Consider the following 24,597-nt stretch of genomic DNA (forward strand, 5'->3'; position numbering starts at 1 on the left):
TCCAAAGAAAGGCTGGGGCATTTCAGAAGGAGTCTTGGTGGTACAGTAGTTTAAAAACTGACTGCTAACTAGAGGTTGGTAGTTTGAACCCACTAACAGCTCTGTTGAAGAAAGGTGTGGCAATCAGCTTTCATAAAGATTTACAACCTCAGAAATCCTATGGGGCAGTTCTACCCTGTCATACAAGGTTTTGATGAGTCAGAATCACCTCAGGGGCAGTGGATTTTGTTTGGGGGAACCTTTTAGAGACAGATTATTAGGCCTGTCTTCCAATGCACTATTGGATGGACTCAAACCCCAACCTTTAGGCTATTAGTTGAGCACTTAACCATGTGTACCCCTCAGGAGACCTACCTTCAAGATCAATAGTTAACAATCCTACATCTATTTCGAGGCAGGAGAATTGTTAGTGCAGGGGGTCTTTTCTAATGCCTTTTCCTATTTTCCTAGTCTGGATCTGCCTAGCCCCATTACATTTTCCTGGTGATCCCCCTGCTCTAATTCTTTCTATGCTATTTACATTTTAGAGCCAGCAGGGATTTGAAGATGAATATTTTTTTAAAAAATCCAAACTTCCACTGAATTTTAATTTGATGGAAATATTTCTCTTCCATGAGCTTTATGGGGGAAAATATATCTTTCAGAGTAACAATTACATTTGGGGTTTAAGTTTAAGTAATTGACAGTCTTGTCTTTTTTTAATTAAAAGACTAAAAGTGCATAAAAAGAGCTCAATGAGATTTGCAGAGGAAAATGTTGGAATGTTGTCTCTAAGGGTATGAAAACCAAGTTCCGGAATGGCAGAAAATGCTGACACGGGCCTCTCTAGCAGTCCTTCTAAAGGCCTCCCAACAGAGCTTGCCTTGGCAATTGTACCAATGTGCCATTCAACATGAGGACAATGGTCTACTGTGAGGAACATTGCTAGGTGTGGTCAGGAAAGATGTTCTGTCTTTGGGAGCTTAGTTCAGGGTTCAGGATGGCAGCTTGAGGACTAAGGTGCACCTGACCCAAGCCATGGTATTTTCAATAGTCTCATATGCATGCAAAAGCTGGACAGTGAATAAGGAAGACCATAGAAGAATTGATGCTTTTGAGTTACGGTGTTGGAGGAGAATATTGAAAGTGTCATGGGCTGCCAAAAGAAAAAGCAGATCTGTGTTGGAAGAAGTACAGCCAGAGTGCTCCTTGGGGTCCAGGATGGCCAAACTTTGTGTCTCATACTTCGGACATATTGTCAGGAGAGACCATTCACTGGAGAAGGATATCATGTTTGGTAAGGTGAAGGTCAGAGAAAAAGAGGAAGACCCCTAGCAAGACAGATTGGCCAAGTGGCAGCATCAATGGGCTAAAGCATGGCAACAATTGTGAGGTTGGCATAGGACCAGGCAGGGTTTCATTCTGTTGTGCATAGGGTCGCTATGAGTTGGTACAAACTGGATGGCGCCTAACAACAACAACCAAGTCCATTAAAGAAGTTGGACTACTTAGAATAAAATACATATATGTATATATAGTTGGTTATGTGCCATGGAGTCAGTTCTGACTCATTGCGACCCTGTACAGGGTTTCCAAGGCTGTACATCTTTACGGGAGCAGAAAGCCTCATATTTCTCCTGCGGAACAGCTGATAGTTTCGAATTGCTGAACTTGCAGTTCAAAACCCAATTTGTAACCACTACACTACCAGAGCTTCCTATATGTATATATACATATACACATATATATAGTTCCAGTAATTTATTTATCAGTACTGTTCCAGCTCTTGACAAATTTCATTTGTTGCATGCCATTGAATCAGTTCCTATTCATAGCACCCCTCTATAGGGTTTCTGAGAGCAACTGTTAGTTTGAACTACTAACCTTTTGGTTACCAGTCCATTGCTTAACCTACAGCACCACACCAGGGCCCTCACAAATGCAATACATAGCCCCCCCAAAAGTATAAAACTTAATTTTAGTCTGTCCTTCAACTCTGCTTTTTATCTAAAACCCTTATTCCTGATATCTTTATTTATCAATTATCTTTTTATCCATATTTTTCACTATCTTCCACTAGCATTACCTGCATTATATATATACTATCTCTTTCACAATCTTCAAATGAAACTCAAGAAAAAGTTTTGATGAGACTAGCATTCACTTCTAAACACCCTAAAGTCATTATCCCATACATCTGGAAGGAACATCTACTTCTGAAGAGTCAGATACAAATTAACCTTAGTAACAACTTTCCTTATACAGTCACTCTATCATCATGATGTTCTTTCATCATCACAAGTCATTTGTAGGTATTAAATTAAACAAGCACCTCCATGGGGGAAAAAATCAACTAAAGTGTCCCCACATTACATCTCCCCTTGTGTACTGCTGTGAATAAACACACCTGCCAAATAAGAACACAGCATGACATAATGAGTTTGGAATTCCAATTTGAGGTGTTCATATGTACCCAGATGTATGATGGGAACAGGCAGACCGCTCCCTAGGACTCCACTGAGAATTGCCAGCTTACTTCCACCACAAATCAGTTAGGGGAGAGCCCTTACAAGTCATTTATCATGCTTCTTAATTGGACCCTGGGGAACCAAACACCATAGTTCACCACACTGTTTGCTTATCATGGTACAAGCTGTAACAGAAAATGGCATCCCACATCTCTGTAACACATATGCACACTTAACTCCTAGGCATTGCCACTAACATAGTATGTTTTCTATAAGTCATACTTAGTCCATTGTACTTTTTATCTGCCCCATATTCACAATAGAAAATTCTGATATAACTATCTAACTTCTGAACCTTGCAATCCCAGTATGATGGATGCTTTTTTTAACTGCCTAAAGGATATTATTTGGAGCAACTGTGGCACCCTGTGGTTAAAAAACATAATCAGGAGGAAATAATCGTGCCTTGGCTGAGTGTCCATTCATCCTGTTTACTATATCCCATGCACTTTAGTTCACACAGTAGCAGGTGTTCCCAGCCATATTCAATGATGGAAAATTGCTTGTCCATTCTAAAATGCTTTCTCAATTATACATGTAGGTTTTGTGTGATTTGGAAGTAGAGGGAGTTTAGAGAATAGATACAGCTAAAGAAAAGAAAAGAACTAAGCAAGCAGTAGCTTGCACTTCTCTTTGTTGAATCACAAGTGTAAGAGTAACTTAGGAGACCTGTTTTATTTTCCTCCCTGGAGTTTCAGAATACAGGTAAGTTTATCATTCAAAGGTACTTAGCATTGTAATGCTGAAAAAGACAGGATATACTTTACCCTCTAGAGGTTGGTCTTCCCTTGGGAAATCTAGTCACCTATTCTAAGTCATCAATAATATGACTTCGTGTTCTGCATTTTGTCCAGTTACTCTCCACTGTTTTCCCCTTTGCTTTGTAGAGCATCTTTTAGAGTTCACATTTTCTTTTTATGATATGTAAACTTAAGAAACAACCTTCATTTTTGATGTCCAGTGAACACAATTCTTGCCCAAAGTTAAGTTTATTTAGTAAAGCATAAATTTTCCATTACACCATTCATTCACTCAAAAGAAAAAGAAAAAGAAGTATGTGAACACCTGTTAGAATACAAGTTCAGTCCTGAGTTTTGGGTTTGACAGTGGAGGACAAACTACAAATGATCTCTACAATGATGGTGCTTACCAACTAGATGCACAAGTAGATAATGAATTAAGTAACTGTAATAAAGCGGTTCGAAACTACCAGCTGCTCCGCGGGAGAAAGATGAGGCTTTCTACTCTCGTAAGGATTTACACCCTCGGAAACCCTGTACAGGGTCGCTATGGGTCGGAACCGACTCGACAGCACATAACAACAACAACAACAATAAAGTATGGCAAATTGAGCCTGCAAAGTTTTGGGGATGTCTAGAGCAGAGCCATTTCAGCTAGCATGGGCTGGTCAGGTTTCTTTAGGCAAGCAATTTAAATGACAGAAAGGGGAGACAGAGGAGAAGACAGATCATTCCATTATATGTAAAGTTCTAGAATACAATGAAAGCTGAATTGAAAGCTAGTTTTATCAAATCTTTTAAATATGAATAAAAATCACAAGGTCAGCAATTCAAACCCACCAACTGCTCCTTGGAAAGACTATATAGGGTGGTTATTAATCAGAACCAACTTGATGGCACTTAACAACAACAACAAAACAATTTATCTTAATACGTTTCTTTACTAGTGGCGTAAAGGAGAGATAGTTGTCATTTCCACCACTCTTATATCTCTACAACAAGGAACAGCACTTGTTGCTTAATTGTACAAACATGTCTGAATACGATTTACTGTGTGGTAGGTATACTATTCAGGATTCGTTTTCTGGAGAGTTTTGTTTCCTAGAGAATTTAGTTATCTTGAGAAATATTTAGAAAAATGCTAAATCTGATGGTAGGTTTTTATTTTTATGATAGGCATGGTCATTTTATAAAGGAGTATTGGAACTGCTGGGTGGTGCAAATGATTAACATGCTAGGTTGCTAAATTAGAAAATGGCAGTTCAAATACACCCAGAGACACCTCAGAAGAAAGCCTATTGATCTACATTTAAAAAATCAGTCACTGAAATTCCTATGGAGCACAGCTCTACTCTGACACATATGGAGATGCCAAGAGTCAGGATCCATTCAATGTCAACTGCTTTCTGAGAGAGAACTTCTGGTTTGGTGCTGTAGGATAAGCTTTGGGCTGCTAGCCACAGGGTCGGAGGTTCAAACCCACCAGCTGCTCCTCAGAAACCCTACATAGGGTTGCTAAGAGTTGGAACCAACTCAACGGCACTTAACAAAAACAGTAATTTCATGGAATAATGGCTATAATGTTATATTTGGAGTCAGTGACACAGTAGGAGTCACAGATAAATAGACTTCTTACAGAAGCATTCTGGCATTTTCAGTAATAAAGTCACTGAAAAGGGGCCATAACATAGCTGCCTTACCAAGTTCTGCACTGTGGTGGTTACTGCCACAGATGTAGGTACAAGAGTAACCCAGAGCATACCAACATTTTCTAATCCCTTATCTTCTTATTTCCAGGAGATTTAAGACTCCAGGGAATCTCACACATTCACTTATTATCTCAGATTTTGCAGACTGCTTACCTCGTTTCATGGTATTTCAATGTTTTTGATTTTGAAACATTCAAAATGAAATGTGCATTACATGGATTAAAGTCAGTCTTGCATCCCTTGGGAATTTGAATTTTACGTGTATTATAAGTGAATCTTCACTCTATAATTTCAGGCTGGGAAACAAAGGGAGGAATAAGACTAGGAAGGATGAAAACCTCTAGAGACCTAGCCCAACCTTTGCCTTTAATCCTTCTTAGTAAGTCAGATAAATGAAGGTACACAGAACTTTAAAACTTGAAAAATATATATGTATTTAAAGACGTGAAATAAAATCTACTTTGAACCAACAACTAAGTAGATTTGGGGCTGGAATTTTTTTTTTTTTTTTTTTAATGAATTGACTACTCTTTGATTGCAACAAAATTTAAAGGACCAGGATTTCATCTATCTGTGCAATGGGTACATTCTAGGCAAAAGGATACAGACACTTGTTTCTTCTTAAAAGCATAACTACTAGTTTCTATAAGTCAGGAGTTACCTGTACCTCACGGATAGCTGATTATAATACATTTACTTCCAGGATGTTTCCAATCTTATATATACTTTAAGGTGGAATAGCCCAAGGAAACCCCTTATTAAACTGAGCCCCTTGGGCATTCACTAAAATTTTAATTCATTTATTATTAAAAATTAAACCTCTCAGACTGAATAAGAAAACTTAGGATTTGGAAAAGCTAATTTGATATAAGAGGCTTAATGAAGTCTTCTTTTTATATTAACAATGTTGTGTGAGAGTGTACATTTTATAACACCCCATATCTCCTCTGAGCATAGCCCATAGAAGTTAAAGGTAACTCATGCACCTAGATTTATTCTGAAGGACAATTATCCAGTTCATCAAGCCTTGAGTCAGAAGGACCACATAAATCCATGTAATATGTGTTTTATCAAGTTGCCATTTCATGCAGTTACGAATATTCTCCTTACAGAAATTAAGCCTCACCAACCCTATTTTCCCTTTTGCTTGTCCTATATGATACCATCCACATAAAAAAAAACAAAACAAAACAAAAAAACAACCACAAACAATATATCTGCTTCTGTTTTCAACCTAATATACCCACCAAAAAAGTAATTACTTTCTGTCCTTCAAATTTGGAGGAATTTTTAGTGCATGGATTGGCTATAATATATATTTTTCTATTCTGATAATAAATATTATGCACTCTCATTATAGAAGAACTTGAATATATGAAACTATAAAGAAGAAAATACACTTTAATGAAAACAATAAAGAAGGGTGGAATAGAGATGAAAGTCCTCAATATGATTCCAACAGTCAACAGTGTACTTAATGGAGAAAGATTGAAAGCTTTCTCTTTAAAATCTGGGACAATAGGGTGACTACTTTCATCCGCCACCACTTGTCTGTCAGTTTGTCAAAGTTGTACATTATTGACTACACAAAGGCTTTCAATTGTGTGGATCATGACAAGCTATGGACAACATTGTGAAGTATGAGTATTCTGGAACACTTAATTGTGCTCATAAGGAATCATAACCTGGACCAAGAGGCAGTTGTTCCAACAGAACATGGGAACACTGAGTGGTTTAAAATTAAGAAAGGTGTATGATAGGGTTGTATTCTTTCACCATATTTATTCAACCTGTATGCTGAGCAAATAATCCAAGAAGCTGTGTTATATGAAGAAAAATGTGGCATCAGGATTGGAGGAAAACTCCTTAACAACCTGCAATATGCAAATGATACAACCTTGCTTGCTGAAAGTGAAGAAGACTTAAAATATTTACTGATGAAGATCAAAGAGCACAGCTTTCAGTATGAATTGCTTCTCAATGTAAAGAAAGCAAAAACCCTCACCACTGGACCAATAAACAACATTTTTATCAATGGAGAAAAGATTGAAGTTCTCAAGGACTTCATTCTTCTGGATCAACTATCAACACTCACGGAAGCAGCAGTCAAGAAATCAAATGATGTATTGCATTAGGCAAATCTGCTGCACAAGACCTTTTTAAAGTGTTGAAGAGCAAAGATGTCAGCTTGAGGACTAAGGTGTGCCTGACCCAACCCATGGTATGTTCAATAACCTCATATGCATGTGAAAGCTGGACAGTGAATAAGGAAGACCCTAGAAGAATTGATGCCTTTGAGTTATGGTGTTAGAGGAGAATATTGAAAGTGCCATGGGCTGCCAAAAGAACAAACAGATCTGTGTTGGAAGAAGGGCAGCCAGAGTGTTCCTTGGAGTCTAGGATGGCTAAACTTCATCTCTCATACTTTGGACATATTGTCAGGAGGGACCAGTTGCTGGAGAAGGATATCATGTTTGGTAAGGTGGAGGATCAGAGAAAAAGAGGACAACCCCTAGTGAGATGAATTGGCAAAGTGGAAGCATCAATGGACTCAAGACTAGCAACAATTGTGAGTTTGCCCCAGGACTGGGCAGTGTTTTGTTCTGTTGTACATAGGATCGCTATGAGTCGGTACTGACTCAACGGCACCTAATAACAACAACTCTCATCCACCACCACTCATCTGTCACGTTGTCAGAGTTGTACTTTATTGACTTTACAAAGGCTTTTGACTGTGTGGATCATAACAAAATATGGACAACATTGTGAAGAGTGAGTGTTCCGGAACACTTAATTATATTCATGAGGAACCTGTACATTAACCATGAGGCAGTTGTTTGAACAGAACAAGGGAACACCTAATGGTTTAAAATTAGGAAAGTTGTGCACCAGGGTTGTATTCTTTCACCCTGCTTATTCAGTCTGTATGCTGAACAAATAATCCGAGAAGCTAGATTATATAAAGAAAAATTAGCATCCAGATTGGAGGAAAACTCATTAACAACCTGTGATATGCAGATGATACAGCCTTGCATGTGGAAAGTGAAGAGGACTTAAAATATTTACTGATGAAGATCAACGACCACAGCCTTCAGTATGGGCTGCATCTCAATGTAAAGAAAACAAAAATCCTTACCATGGAACCAATAAATAGCATTCAAATAAATGGAGAAAAGATTGAAGTTCTCAAAGACTTCATTTTTCTTGAATCAACCATCAACAGTCATGGAAGCAGTAGTCAAGAAATCAAAAGATTAATTGCATTATGCAAATTTGCTGTACAAGAACGCTTTAAAATGTTTAAGATCAAAGATGTGTGTGCCTGACAAAAACCATGGTATATTAATATGCATGTGAAAGTTGGACAGTGAATAAGGAAAACTGTAGAAGAACTGATGCATTTGAGTTGTGGTGTTGGAGGAGAATATTGCAAGTACCATGGACTGCCAAAAGAACAAACAAATCTGTGTTGGAAGAAGTGCAACCAGAGTGCTCTTGGAAGCCAGGATGGCCAGACTTAGTCCCTCATACTTTGGACATATTATCAGGAGGGAACAGTCCCTGAAGAGGAAGCTCATGTTTGGTAAAGTGGAAGGTCAGAGAAAAAGAGGAAGACACCCAGCAAGATGGATTGGCAAAGTGGCTGCATCAATGGGCTCAGGGTTAGTAATAATTGTGATGTTGGCCCATGACTAGACAGTGTAGTGTTTTGTTTTGTTTTGCACAGGGTCACTATAAGTCAGTACCAACTGGATGACACTTAACAACAAAAACTCTCATACTTATATTCAATATTGTTTTAGAAATCCTACCAGAGCAATAACACAAGAAAAATAAATTTAAATTATCTACATTGGAAAAGAAGAAGACGTGAAATTATCTCTAAAGGTAGATAATATGATATTATGAGGGGAGACTTCAAAAGTGTTTTAAAAATGGAAAGTAAAGGTAATGGAATTTTTCCATGGTCTTTCTGGAGTTTATATATATATTTATCTATTTATTTACATAAAATTACATCCACTGCCATCCTGGTGTCGTGTTGTGGGATAAACCACTGGACTGCAGATTGGTTTGAACGACAAGGTTGGCAGTTCAAACTCACCATCTGCTCCTTGGAAACCCTATACAGGGTCATTATGAGTCAGAACTGACTGACAGCATTTAACAGCAACAAGAACTGCTATCCAGTCAATTCTGAGTCATAGCAATCTTGTATAGGGTTTCTGAGGCAATAAATATTTACGGGGAGAGAAAGGGTCTTTCTCCCATGCAGTGGCTGGTGGGTTTGAACTGCTGACCTTGCAGTTAACAGTCCAATGTTTATTCTACAGCATCATCAGATGTTATATATTTATATGTTGTTATATGCCATCGAATTGGTTCCAACCCATAGCAACCCTATATAGGCTTTCCAAAGAGCGATTGGTGAGATTGAACAACTGACCCTGTGGTTCAAACTGACTTTATAGTCCAGTGCATTAACCACAGTGCCACACTAGGATTCCATATATATATATATATTTTTTGTTGTTATGTGCTGTCGAGTCGGTTCCGACCCATAGTGACCCTGAACAGGGTTTCCGAGGCTCTAAATCTTTATGGGAGCAGAAAGCCTCATCTTTCTCCCATGGAGCAGCTGGTAGTTTCAAACTGTTTACGTTGAGGTTCGCAGCCCGATTTGTAACCACTACGCTACCATATATATATATACCCAAAGAGTCCAGAGAAACATATAGATATAATAGAGGAAATTAGCAAAGTTACAGGATTGTTGTTAAGTGCTGTTGAGTCAGTCCTGACTCATAGCAATCCTGTGCAGGGTTTTCAAGGAGCAGTTGGTGAGTTTGAACTGTCGACCTGGTCTAGTGCTTTATCCCACGGTGCCACACCAAAATTCCCTGTACAGGGTACAAAATCAGTTGGGTTTCTACACACTAGTAATGAGATATCAGAAAGGGAAATTAAAAGAATAAAATATCTAGGAATAAATCTAACCAAGGACATGAAGGACCAATATAATACAAACTGTAAAACACTGCTAAAAGAGATTAATGAAGACTTAAATAAATGCAAAGATGTTCCATGTTCATAGATCAGAAGACTTATATTGTTAAGATGTCAATATTACCCAAAGTGATCTACAGATTAAATGAAATCAAAATCAAAATTCCAAAAGCCTGCTTCACTGAAATAAAAATTTTTAAAATAATTTTTTGATGTTACATGTTGAAAGAGAAGAACAAAGTAGGAGGACTCAAGTTTCTAATTTTTAACACGCCCCAGTAGCATGGTGGATTATGAGCTGGACAGATAACCACAAGTTCAGCAGTTCAAATATACCAGTCAGTCCGTGGGAAAAAGATGAGACTGCCTGCTTTCATAAAGATTTACCACTATACATGGTTGCTATTAGTTGGAAACAACCATGGCACGCAGCCACCATACAGCTATTTAAGAGAACAATGGTGACTCTGTAATTAAAGTTCAAGTCCACCAGTTGCTCTGTGGGAGACATATGAGGCTTTCTACTCCTAAAACTATTTACAGTCTCAGAAATCCTATACAGGGTCACTACGAGTCAGATCCGATTTGATGACACTTAGCAGCAACAACAGCAATACAGCTGTAATGATCAAGATAGCCTGTTACAAGCATAGCTAGCAATAGATATATAAAACAATGGACTAAAATAGGGATTCATGGCCAAATGGTTTTTGACAAGCGGAATCAATCCATTCAGTGGAGAAAAAAACATGTCTGGTCAATGAACGGTATTGAGAAAATGTAATTTCCATATACCAGAATCCATGCCTCATACCATACACAAAAACAGATTCAAAATGGATTGAGGACCCAAATGTTCAAATGGTTGTTGCTAAGTGCTATCGACTTGGTTCCAACTCATAGTGACACTGTATTGGATTTCTGAGCAACAGCTGGTGAGTTTGAACTGCCAAACCATCTACCTGCGGCTCACTATAGGATAAGTCCAGCGCTTATCCTACAGTGCCACACTAGGAATCCAAATGTGCAAACTAAAACCATAAAATTATTAAAAGAACAAGTAGAGACAATAGTTAGGTCTAACTTTCAACAATGACTTATTTAATATAATAACAAATATACAAGCAAAAAGACAAAACAAATAAATGCAACTTAAAAAATAAAAATATAATTTAAAAATGCTTTACCAAAAAAGTCAAATGACAAGCTACTGACTGGGAAAATACCTTTAGAAACCAAATATTTGACATAATTTCAACAACTTAATACAAAAAGACAAATAACTAAATCATAAAATGGACAAAGGACTTGAAAAGACATTTCACCAAAAAGGGTATTCAAATGGCCACCAAATGCTCACTGTGACTAGCCATCAGAGAAACTGCAAAGCAAAACCTCAATGAGATATCACTTCACTCCCACTAGGATGGCTAAGATTTAATTAAAAAAAACCCAAAAGATAACAAATGTTAGTAAGGATGTGGGGAAACTGGAACCACTATTCATTGCTGGTAGGAATACAACCATTGGGGAAACCATTGGTGGGTCTTCAATAAACTAAAAACAGAAATACTGTATGATCTAATCATTCCATTTCTAGGAATATTCCCAAAAGATTTGAAAATAGAGACTCAAAAAAAGATTTGCTCAATGTTCATTGTAGCACTATTCACAGTAGCCAAGAGGTAAAAACAACCTAACTGGCCATCAGCAGATGAATGGATAAATGACATGTGGTCAATATATACAATGGAATACATGCTACAGTATGGAAAGAGCTTGAAGACATTTTGCTAAGTGAAATAAGCCAATCACAAAAGGACAAATATCATATTACTTCATTTATATAAAGAGAAAGAGGTATACCTACCAAAGTTTATTAGTGATTACTAGGAGCAGAGTCTGTGGTGGCACTGTCGGATAAGCACTGGACTGTTAACCACAAGGTAAGTGGTTCAAACCCACCAGTTGCTCCATGGAGAACTTATATATGTTCTCTATGAGTCCAAACTGACTCAATGGCAATTAACAACAATAACAACAAGGGACAGGAGGGAGGGGAAAGGGTAAATTAATAGTAATGGAAAAATTCATATTGCGAAGGAGCTCTCTCTGGTAGTGTAGTGGCTACGAGTTGGGCTGCTAACCTCAAGGTCAGCAGTTTGAAACTACCAGCTGTTCTGTGAGAGAAAGATGAAGATTTCTGCTCCAGTAAAGATTTACAGCCTCGGAAACCCTATACAGGATCATTATGAGTTGGAACAGAATCCATGGCATACCACCACCACCAAGGGTTGGTTGTCACAGCCAATTGTTACAATTTCTGTCAATAAGCTGTACACCTATACAATGTTGAATTGGTAAAAGATGTATTTACAAAGACCAAAATAAATAAATAAATAAAAAGTAGCTCTTGGACTACTTAAGTTCAACAAAATATTTTATGGGATTTGATTCCTTGATTTGGAGAATTTATGGTACATCCAGTTAATTGGCCCAATGATGTGTTTAATGCTTACGTTCTACCTTCTAGTTCATTGTATAGTGTCTAGGATCTTAAAAGATTGCAAGCTGTCATTGAAGGCACACTATTCAGTCCCTATTCACTTGGAGAAATGGAAGAAGGAAGAGATTCAGGAAGAAGATATGGAATGTCTCTTTTACCAGGAGACCAGAAGAATTGGATGGTACCTGACTCCCCCATTACTGAATGTTTTGATCAAAGATTCTGTAGAAGAATCCTGATCAAAAGGGAAGAAACACAGAACAGAATTTCAAATTGTCATGGATTCTAGACTTTCTGGAAGTAGATGAAACAATGTTCCTTAGATTATTCTTAAACCTTAAGTCAAAATATTCCTTAAAGTCATTTGAAAATGTAACAGTGGCTAGTGATTAGTTTTAGTTTTAAAAAAATAAAAATAAAAAAGCCTGCCTTAAGCATTATGCTCTTTTGAGAATTATCTACATGAGATCAAATTGACATCATCAATTCAAAAGATTAGGCAGAAACCTTAGGAGGTTGAGTCTCCTTTCAGATGACAGAAGAATTGGGTGAGAAATGGTTGCACAAGTCAAAGAAAGTCATCAGTGTTACTGAATTGTATTTGTAGGAACTGGCTAAATCATTATTATAACATAAATACACAAAATTTGGAGGACAGAAAGAAGAAAATAAGGATGACATATAATCCTTATAATCAAAGATAGCATTTTTGACTTGATATAAATGATGGAAGTTTTGTCTGAATGTTTGAGTTTTTCACCCTTGTTCAGTGTCATAGCAAATGCAGGCCTAGGAGCAGCTCTCGTGTCAGTGCTCTTCCCACAGCAACACGCTCACTTTCAGCTCTTTTAGGTTCTAAGAGCCTGATTCACGTCAGAAGAGGTTTCCCTTGTGTAGCCTCTTGTTGTTGCTGTTAAGTGCCATCGAGTCAGTTCTGACCCATAGCAACCCAGTATAGGGTTTCCGAGGAGCAAGTGGTGAGCTTGAACCACCAACCTTGCTGTTCAAACTGACTTTACAGTCCAGCTCATTAACGCACAGAGCCACACCAGGATTTGGATTTCCAATAAGAGTCCACTAGATGTGGGGGCTCTTACATTCTCTCTCTAAATTGTCATATCAATATTTGCTCCTCATTAGGTCTTCAGATTTCTTTCTCTATATATTTTTAATGACATGACTTTTTTTTTTCTTTTCTTTTTTTAAAAATCTGATTGTGTTCAGGACAGAAAATTCAGTTGATCCACCAAGTGATGAGAATAAGGGATTAGGTTCACATATTTAATTCACAATTTATGAAGAAAAATTATGTCAGCATTCATTTGGATTTGGATGTGTTCACTCATTCAACCAAGAGCGTGTGAACAACTTATGTTGTGTAAAGTCATTGTAATATTGTGGTAAGTCATTCATGTCTTTATTGTTGTTGTTAAGTGCCATCAAGCCAGTTCTGACTCACAGCAACCCTATATATGATATATGATTTCCAAGGAGCTCCTAGTGGGTTTGAACCACTGACCTTGCGATTAGCAGACTAGTACCAATCCTACAGCACCATACCAGGACTTCTTCATGTTACTCCTAAATAGCCTCAGACATCTGAAATCCATTTCTGGTTTCAGTAGACTCTAAGAGCAAAAACCCTCAGAGGTATTTGAAAGTCAAGAGTAGGATTCCCTTTTGACCCAAATCCAGCTTAGGTGGGCCAGCTTCCCAACTCAAATATTATTGACAACATGCTACAATTGTTCAGTTAGAGAATACTAACATTCTCTTAGTACTTAGGACAGTGGTCCACCTATGAATTGAGAGAAAACAGAAATCATTTTAAACTTGAGTTTTATATCTATTTCTGATATATTGGGCTCTTTACACACACACACACACACACACACACATTACCCTAAAGCAGACCTAGAGTGATTATTATAATTTGCAGAGAACATTACTCTAGAAATATTAGGGATTAGGGCTTATACAGCATTAATATTGTATGTGAGAGAGAAAATCAAAAGCTCTAACAATATAAACAGGAACCACAAGACATATCTGTTTTTCTATGGCAAAAGATAAAAACAATCATGACACTTGTAAGTAGAAGCTGTTAATCCCTAAAGTCTCCGAGAAGAGTGGAAAAACCTGTAATAGAGAAATTAATAACTTCTAAAATGTAGCTTTGAAAATGGAATTAATAAAAAAATGTATCCCTTTTAGGCCACTATAATAATAAAGGTTTTATTTTTCAAAACCTCGGCAAAATAATAATAATAATAAATAAATTAGAGTACAAAAAACATACATTCCCATGGAAGAACCTTACAAGTGTTGTGCTTCAAGTCCTCAGGGTCAGTGAGGGAGGAAGAAGTAGCATGTTCAATCGTTCCCTTCATTTCTCTTATTAAATGTATTCATGATTATGATCCTGTCATTCTCTCACAGTTTTCAGGCAATTGAAGAATAAAATCCCTATTGAATTTGGACCCTCCTGCTCCCTTGAACACATACTCTTACTAGCTCTAACCCATTAAAAAAGAGTATTATTAACTATAGTAAGTCTTCTATCTAACGTCCTTTTCAAAACTAATGATGAGTCTTACAGAAAGAGTTGTTCCATACACAACGATTCCTTGTACAAATTGGTTTGGTAGGTTAAAAATGGACTCATTTATACCAGTAAACACTGGGATTCAAACGCTCAAACAGTATAAACCCCCAAATCCTACCCATTCTACTATGAAACTTAAAGTTCTTTGTAAACGTGATTGGGCTAGGTTACTCAATGGTTTAGCAGTTAAGACATAGCAATCCCCCACGATGAAATCTAATACAATGAGATCAGCTATGAGCAGCCAACTGGTTGAAAGGGAGTTTCCCAGGGGTATGGCCTTCAATACCTTTAATCTTACAAGACAAAAGCAGGCATAAGTCAGTACAGAAAGAGGGACCTACTGCCACTAAGAAAGAAGAGCCAGGACAGGAATGCATCCTTTGGACCTGAGATACTTGTACTATGAAGTAATTAGATCCAGAGGAAAATTGATGCCAAGATGCATGGAGGTCTCCATATGCTGGGCTAACAGATGCTGAAAGGAAACGAAGACATTTCTCCAAAGTCAGCAAACAGAGACAGCCTTTCCCTAGAGCTGGCACTTTGAATTTTTATTATTAGCCCCTTGAACTGTGAAAGTCCATCACTCATCTGTCAGGTTGTCATACCGTGGTGGCTTGCTGTAATGCTGAAAGCTATGCCACTGGTATTTTGAATATCAGCAGGGTATAACCTATGGTGAACAGATTTCAACTGAACTTCCAGACTAAGACAGTCTAGGAAAAAGGAGAGATACATTACTTCTGAGTATTTAGCCAATGAACACCCTATGAATTACATTTAAACACTGACAGTTATAGTGCTGGAAGATGAAACAGCATCAGAACATTGTCAAATATAGTATTGAAAGATGAGCTCAGGTTGGAAGGCACTCAAAATATGACTGGGAAAGAGCTGCCTCCTCAAAGTAGAACTGAACATAATGATGTGAATGGAGTAAAGCTTTCTAGACCTTCATTTTCTGATGGACACAATTCAAAATGAGAAGAAGCAGCTGCAAATATCCATTAATAATCAGAACACGCAATGTACAAATTATAAGTCCAAGAAAATTGGAAGTTGTTAAAACTGAAATGGAACACCTATAGATCGATATCCTAGGCATTAGTGAGCTGAAATGAACTAGCATTGATCATTTTAAATCCAACAGTCACAGGTTCTACTATGCCTGGAAATAAAATTCAAGAGTAATGCAGTCACATTTACTGTCAAAAAGAACATTTTAGGATCTGTCTTGAAGTACAGTGCTGTCTGTTATAGGATAATATCCATATGCCTACAAAGCATACCAGTTAAGACTGCTACTATTCAACTTTACACACCAACTACTAAAACCAGTGATGATGAAACAGGAATTCTACCAATTTATTTAGTTTGAAATTTATCAAACATGAAATCAAGATGCATTGATAAGTACTAGTGATTGGAATGTGAAGGTTGGCAACAAAGGAAGAATAAATAGTTGGAAAATTGAAATACATTCATGAGAGTCAAAATATCACCATGAATAATCCCACTTGAAATTAGATATAATCTCAAAAACAGATTTGATGCATTAGATACTAATGTATGAAGACCAGATGAGTTGTGGAATGACATTAAGAACATCATATACAAAGATGGCAACATATCATTAAAAAGAAAGGGAAGAAAGAAATGACAAAGTCAATGTCAGAAGAGTCTCTGAAACTTGCTCTGCAGGGAAAGATGTTAAGGCTAGTGGAAGAAAATAAGAAGTAAAAGAGCTGAACAGACAATTTCAAAGGGAAGCTCAAGAAAACAAAGTCAAGTATTATAATGATCTGGAGTTAGAAAACCAAAAGGAATGAGCACACTCAGAATTTCTCAAGCTGAAAGAACTGAAGAAAAACTTCAAGCCTGAGTTTTCAACATTGAAGGAATCTGTGGGCAAAATATTGGGTGATGCTGAAAGCATCAAAAGCAGATGGAAGGAATACACAGTCACTATACTAAAGACATCAATGTTGAACCATCTCAAGAGGTGACATTTGGTCAAGAATCAATGGTGATGAAGAAAGAAGTTCAAGCAACACTGAAGTCATTGGTGAAAAATAAGGCTCCAGGAATCGATGGAATATAAATTGAAATCTTACAACAAACATATATAACACTGGAAGCACTCACAAATGTATGCCAAGAAATTTGCAATGCAGCTACGTGGCCAATTTATTGAAAGAGATTCGTACTTGTGCCCATTACGAAGAGAGGTGACTCAACAGAATGTGGAAATCATCCAACAATGTAATTAATATCACATACAAGTAAAATTTGATGAAGATAATTAAAAAATTGTAGTGACAGCATAGCAACAGGAAACTGTCAGAAATTCAAGCCAAATTAAGAAGAAGACGTGGAACAAGAGATATCATTACTGACATCAAACGGATCTTGGCTGAAAGCAGAGAACATCAGAATGATGTCTACTTAGGCTTTACTAACTATATAAAGGTTTTTGATTATGTGAACTATAGCAAACTATGGATAACATACCAAAGAATGGGTGTTCCAGAATGTTTTACTGTGCTCATGAGGAAATTGTACATAGACAGAGAGGCAGTTGTTAGAACAGAACAAGGGAATACTGAAAGGCTTAAAATAAAGAAAGGTATATGCCAGGGCTGTATTCCTTCATGATGTTCATTTTCATCTGTCAGTTTGCTGCACTGTGGTGGCTTGCATGTTGCTGTGATTCTGGAAGCTATGCCATCAACATTTCAAATACCATCAGTGTCAACCATCATGGACAGATTTCAGCTGAGCTTACGGACTAAGGCAAACTAGGAAGAAGGAAAGACAGACTACTTCTGAATATTTAGTCACTGAAAACCTTATAGAGAGCAGAGGAACACTGTCACTTCGTACCATAATATTGAATATTGGAATATGATGAAGAGCACCAGAATATTGTCAGCTATAATGCCAGAAGATGGGCCCTTCAGGTTGGAAGGTACTCAAAATATGACAGGAGAAGGGCTACTTCCTCAAAGTAGAGTTGACCATGATGCGATGAATGGAGTAAAACTTTTTGACCTTCATTTGCTGATGGACCACAACTCAAAACAAGGAGAAACAGCTGTAAACATCTATTAATAATTCATATAATGTATGAGTCTAGGAAAATTAGAAGTTGTCGAAAATGAAGTGCAACACATAAACATTGATATTATAGGCATTTGTGAAATAAAATGGACTGGTAGTGGACATTTTGAATTTGAAAATCACATGGTTTACTATGACAGGAATGAAAAATTGAAGAGGAATGGTATCAATTTCATCATCAAAAGAACATTCAAGATCTACCTTGAAGTACAGTGCGTGTCTGATAATATCTATACCCCTATAAATTCAAATTTACGCACCAACCACTAAAGTCATTGGTGATGAAATTGAATTCTACTAACTTCTTCAGTATGAAATTGATCAAACATGCAATCAAGGTTGAAAACAAAGAGGAAAGTTCAGTCATTGGAAGATCTGGCCTTGCTGATAGAAATGATTCTAGAGATTGCATGATAGAATTTTGCAAGAGCAATGACTTTTTTGTTGCAAATACCTTCTACAAACAACATAAAAGGTGACTGTACACATGGACCTCACCAGATGGAATACAGAAATCAAATCAACTACATCTCTGGAAAGAGACTGGAAAAGTTCCATATCATCAGTCAAACAAGGCCAAGAAGAGTCTGTGGAATATGCAAGTTAGGCTAAAGCTGAAGAAAATAAAGCAGGTCTTCAAGAGTCAAATCATGACCTTGAACATGTTCCATCTGAATTTAGAGACCATCTCAAGCACATATTTTATGCATTAGACACTAAAGAATGAAGACCAGAAGAGTTGTGGGATGACATCAAGAACATCTTACAGGAAGAAAGCAAAGGGTCATTAAGAAGACAAGAAAGAAGGAAAAGAACAAAATGGATGTTTTGAAACTTGCTTTCCAGCATAGAGATGCTAAAGCAAATGGAAGAAATGAGAAGGTAAAAGAGCTGAGCCAAATATTTCAAAGGGCAACTCACCAAGACAAAGTCAAATATTTAAATGAAATGTTCAAAGACTTGGAGATAGAAAACCAAAAGGGAAGAACATGCTCAGAATTTCTCAAGCAAAGGGAAGTGAAGAAAATATTCAAACCTTGACTTATAATACTGAAGGATGCTACAGGTAAAATATGGAATGATGCAGAAAAGCCTCAAAAGAAGATACAATACAAAGAGTCACTGTACCTGAAAAGAAATGGCGATGTTTGCCATTTGAAAAGGAAGCATATGATCAAGAGTCAATGGTACTGAAAGAAGAAGTCCAAGGTTCACTAAAGGCATTGGCAAAGAAGAAGACTCTGGGAATTGATAGAGTACAATTTGAAATATTTCAGCAAACTGATGCAGCAATGCAGGCACTCACTCATCTATGCCAAGAAATTTGCAAGACAGCTACCTGGTCAACTGATTGGAAGATGTCAATATTTGTGTGTCCATTCCAATGGATAGTGTCCATCCCAATGGAATATTTGTGTCCATCCCACTGGAATACGGAAATCATCAGGCTATATCATAAATATCACATGCAAGTAAATTTTTTCTAAAGAAATCTAAAAAAGTACATTGACAGAGAACTGCCAGAGGGTCAAACAGAATTAAGAGGAGTATGTGGAACAAGGGATATCCTTACTGACATGAGATGGATCTTGGCTGAAAGTGGAGAATACCAGAAAGATGTTTGCCTGTGCTTCACTGACTATGCAAAGGCTTTCAATTTTATGGATCATGACAATCTATGTACAACATTGCAGAGAAAGATTATTCTAGAACACTTAATTGAGCGCCTGAAGAACTTGTACATAGACCAAGAGTACATTCCAACAGTACAAGGGGACACTGAATGGTTTAAAATTAGTAAAGGTTTTTGACAAAGTTGTATTATTTTATCATACTTACTCAATCTGTATGCTGATCAAATTATCTGAGAAACTGGAGTATATGAAGAAACAGAAGGTATCAGGATTGGAGAAAGACTCATTAACAACCTGCGATATGAAAGCATGATACAACCTTGCTTGCTGAAAGCAAAGACAACTTAAATTATTTACCAATGAAGATGAAAGACTACAGCTATTGGTATGGGTTGCACCTTAATGTAAAGAAAACAAAAATCCTCACCACTGGACCAATAAATAACAACATGATAAATGGAGAAAAGCTGTAAATTGTCAATGACTTCATTTTGCTCTGATCAACCATCAACACTCATGGAAGCAGTAATCAAGGCATCAAAATGTCCTAACCCCCAGGTTTTGGAGACTGTGAAAGGACCTTCAAGCCCAAAAACTCCTCAAATAACTGTGACTCCACCAATAATCCTGTCTCTGGATTAAGGGATTGCTGTTGTAATAAGGGAACACAATGATCTTTACCTACAGTCTGGGCTAGAAAGTTCCTGAACTATGTTATTAATTGATTCATTCACTCACTTATTCAGATGTTCATTAATTCAGCAGACTTTCTGGACACTTATTCTGAACCAGAAAAAAATGTGTAACCTTAGGATACAGTAGTGAACAAGGGCTCCAATTGTCCATGTCAATGAAAGGGTTAGAATCAGCTTTTTGATTCAGGCTTGTCTTTCATGGCTACGTGTAAAGAATCTGAAAGTCAGAAATCAAAGTTAGAATAGGATCTTACTTTTTCTGGTGTTACATTTTTTTTCCCCCATTGCTTTCTTGTGCCACGTCACCAGGAGCTAAAACTACAAATATAACATTAATTCTTTCAGAGTATACCTAGAAGCCCCATAGTAAAGTCCCCCGATGTTTGCCCAGTATATTGCTGAAATAGATTTATTTGTTTGTTGTTTTCTTTGGACAAGCTTGCCAAGACTTATTTGTTAAGTAGATTTACTAAACAAGATAGATGTGTGGAAAGCAAAATCATTGAAAGGAATAAAAATCATGAGTCCCAGGTATGTTATATTGGTGTGTTCAGTAAATCTCTACAGGAATAATATCCATGACAAGGCAGTTTTATTAAAAAAAAAAAAAAAAAAAATTGAGATTGACTTTGCATTAGAAAAACAGAATAATTTGTTCCTAAGGGAAAAAACACCAATATTTTTATTTCCTATAATAATAGGAATGATCTCTTATTGAAAAGTGTCGTTTTGTTTCTGCTCTGACCCTGAAATAAAAAAAAAAATAATAAATTTTTTTCCTCATTATTGCCACCTAGTGGACACTACTGATTTCTTTAAATAATACATAGGAACATGTCTTAAGTCTACCACAAGATGGCACCATATAACCAAGTTTACAAAGAGGCTGAGAGTTTTGCAAAGAGCTCAATTTCTTTTGCTTCTCAAGAATGTTCTGTTTCAACAGAAAATGATGAGTAGGAAATAATTGTTCAAAACAAGTACGCTGTTGCACAACTTTCTTTTAAGAAAAGCCTGGTTGAAACAAGGCTTGCTAAAGCTCAATTGTAGCTAAACATTTCAAGACGTTAGATACTAGAGCAATTGTGCCCTTCTGTATGTGCCTATTATGAGTGCCAGAAAATGTCTGCTGCTTGATGGCGCTTTCTCGTGACCTACTTTAGATGGAAAAAGCTATGAGGAAGATTAATAAATTACACTGACCCTCAGAAACTCTGAAAAACCTGATTTTGAAGGTCTGCCTTCTTTGTTAAGGAGCTCTGGTAGCGTTGTTGTGAAGTGGTGCTGAGTCGATTCTGACCCATAGGGTTTCCAAGGAGCACCTGGTGAGCTTGAACCACCGACCTTGCAGTTCAAATGACTTTGCAGTCTGACGCATTAGCCCACAGCGCCACACCAGGTCGAATTGGGCTGCTAATCTAAGGGTCAGCAGTTTGAAACTATCAGATGCTCCGCGTGAGACAGATGAGGCTTTCCGCTGCCATGAAGACTGACAGCCTCGGAAACCCTATACAGGGTCGCTATGAGTCGGAACCGACTCCACCGCACACCACCACCACCACCTTCTTTTTATGCTTGAGTATAGCAACCACCATGAGGTTGATACAGGACCTGGCAATGTTTCGTTCTGTTGTGCATAAAGTCACTGTGAGTCAGTACAGACTCCGCAGCACCTAAAATGACAACAACCTTCTTTGTGTTAAATCAGAAAACAGAGTTTATCTACTCAGGTTCAGTGTTTGAAGTTAGGAAGGTTCTTGATCTGTTTTTCATATGCCTCCATGGAACTCACAGTCTAGTGGGGAAACCAAGAATTAATTTGAAAAAGAAATCCGATCAATACGTTTGAAATTAAAAGTGAAATGTGTGCTATGAAAGAGAGCAGAACCTACCATAAAAGGACTTAATCATCTCAAGGAACGTGTCCCTGAGGAAGTGGCCATTGAATTCTCAGGAATTAATGGAGTATCAAGTAAAGAAATCATGGGATTAAAGATCCTATGACTAGAGAAAACATGTTACCCATGAGAAATAAAGGACGGCTGGTGGGCTGGGATACAGACTTGTTATAAAACTGTGGAGATGTTTGGGAAAAGGGATGGCTGAATTTACAGAGGCATGGAATCCATGCTAAGGATTTTGGTGTTTTTTTTCTGAGAACCAGGAGGAGGAGGAATTACAAGTTTCAAGTTGGATAATGAGTTGACCAGATGTACAATTCAAAAGTCTCTCTCTGGCTAAACCTTGTTTCCTTAGAGTAAAGAAATTATTCAAGAATACAAGGCTATATCCGGGTCTTCAAAGAAAAGAAAACCTGTATCTCACAGCCACAGTATGGGTGCCTACATTGGCCAACCATTCCTGAAATTCAAAGTAGGAGACTTGTGGAAAGTTTACAAGTTTACTAAAGAACAAAGAGTGCTGTAATTTACTTGATATGGACACTTAAAAGGCAATTCGTGGTGTCTTGAGATACTCTGAGATTTATTTCTATAGTAATCAAATAGATATTGAATGTCTGCTACATACCAGGCTCCAATGTAGTTGTTGTTGTTGTTGTTAAGTGCCGTCGAGTCATTTCTGACTCATAATGACCCTATATAGGATTTCCGAGGAGCTGCTGGTGAGCTTGAACTGCCAACACACCAGATATATAATAGTAGACAAGGAACACACTGTTGATGCCTTCATGGAGTGTACATTCTAATGGATGAGACAAACCACAAATAACCAAATAAATCAACATGGACTATGATACCAATAATGTTGTGTTGTTCAGATTAGTAAAACAGGATAAAGGAATACAGATGGAAACAAGGTGTACTAGTTTTGATAAGGTGATCATGGAAGTCATTCCTGAGTTGATGGCATTACAGCAGAAATCTGAGGAAGTGACTGATTAACAAAGATCTTAAAGAAAAACAATCAAACAAGTGCAAAAGTTTTAATGTTGGAATGGACTCGGTCTGCATGTTGTGATGGGCCATGGAGTCGTTTCCAACTCATAGCGACCCTGTACAGGGTTTCCCAGGCTGGAAATCTTTACGGGAGCAGCTGGTAGTTTCGAACTGCTGACCTTAAGGTTCACAGCCTGATTTGTAACCACTACACTAGGTCAATTGTCTTCTGTGGAATCAATCAGAGGCAAAATGTTTTGTCTTCAAGAGCTGGAGACAAGACCATAAAATTGGAGTCAAGGTTTCATACTCACGAGTTCTTGTCTACATATAGAACATATAACACAAGCTCTTTGTTGTTGCAAATCACATTTTGCAACCTCTAGGTGCAGACCAACTGTTCTAGCAAAAGTCTATTTACTTTTTCCTTTCTTTCAATCTCTATCAATATCTGATCCTACTGGATTGTTCTTTTTGCCTTTTATCTCATTCTTCTTTCAGTGGAGAGTACAGATTACCTTCATGTTTATTCCTAATTGGTAAAAAAATGTTTTGTTGTTTTTGTTTTGCTAAATATTTCTTTTTTTAGAAATTGGCACCACCGTGCACTTCAAGCAAAAAGGTATGGTTCTCATTTCTGATTAACTTCTGTATGTTTAAAATTGAGATTTCATAGCAACATATTGTAGTTTTACATATTTGAGTTTATTTCATTTCAGTAACTTGCATTAATAACTTCCATAACACATTTGCCATAGTTTTGTACAGATTTTTCTTAACTTGTGAACAGAGTCATAAAAGTTACCATCCAACCCAAGATTCCTATATTGCTTTTGACTGGCTATTCATTATTAAATCTCTGGAACTGAGAAATTTCTTTCCCTTCCACTTTCTTTACCTTAATTCTTAGATAGTTGCATTTTGGAAATACTTACTGTCCAATGAATGCACTCGCTCAGAAGAGACACAGAGTCTACTTATGGTCTACTTGTTGGCTACTCAAATAGATGCACTGCTAAAGGAAATAGAGCCGTATCTCTTTATAGGATTCAGTTGAGCAGTTACATTTCCTCCTGCTACATCCTTCTCTCAGAACCTCACTCTGCCACAGTAAACCTGGGCTTCTGGGGTCTCCCAGGAACTATCTGCTTGTGCCCTGTAAACTATCACACAT

At 37.3% G+C, this 24,597-nt stretch overlaps 1 protein-coding gene across 2 annotated transcripts in view; it reads left to right on the forward strand.

Moving 5' to 3' along the window:
• LSAMP (limbic system-associated membrane protein) overlaps positions 1-24,597 on the forward strand; it is a 1,036,759-nt gene that overhangs the window by 1,005,377 nt on the left and 6,785 nt on the right. Inside the window, exon 8 of one of the 2 annotated variants that reach the window (XM_006864160.1) lies at positions 24,013-24,045. The exons of the other annotated variant lie outside the window; for it this stretch is intronic. Coding sequence (XP_006864222.1) covers positions 24,013-24,045 — 33 coding nt within the window. The remainder of the gene's footprint in view (positions 1-24,012; positions 24,046-24,597) is intronic. 2 annotated transcript variants of the gene reach the window in all.

This window comes from Chrysochloris asiatica, unplaced genomic scaffold, assembly GCF_000296735.1.
Source record: "Chrysochloris asiatica unplaced genomic scaffold, ChrAsi1.0 scaffold00061, whole genome shotgun sequence".
NCBI lineage: Eukaryota > Metazoa > Chordata > Mammalia > Afrosoricida > Chrysochloridae > Chrysochloris > Chrysochloris asiatica.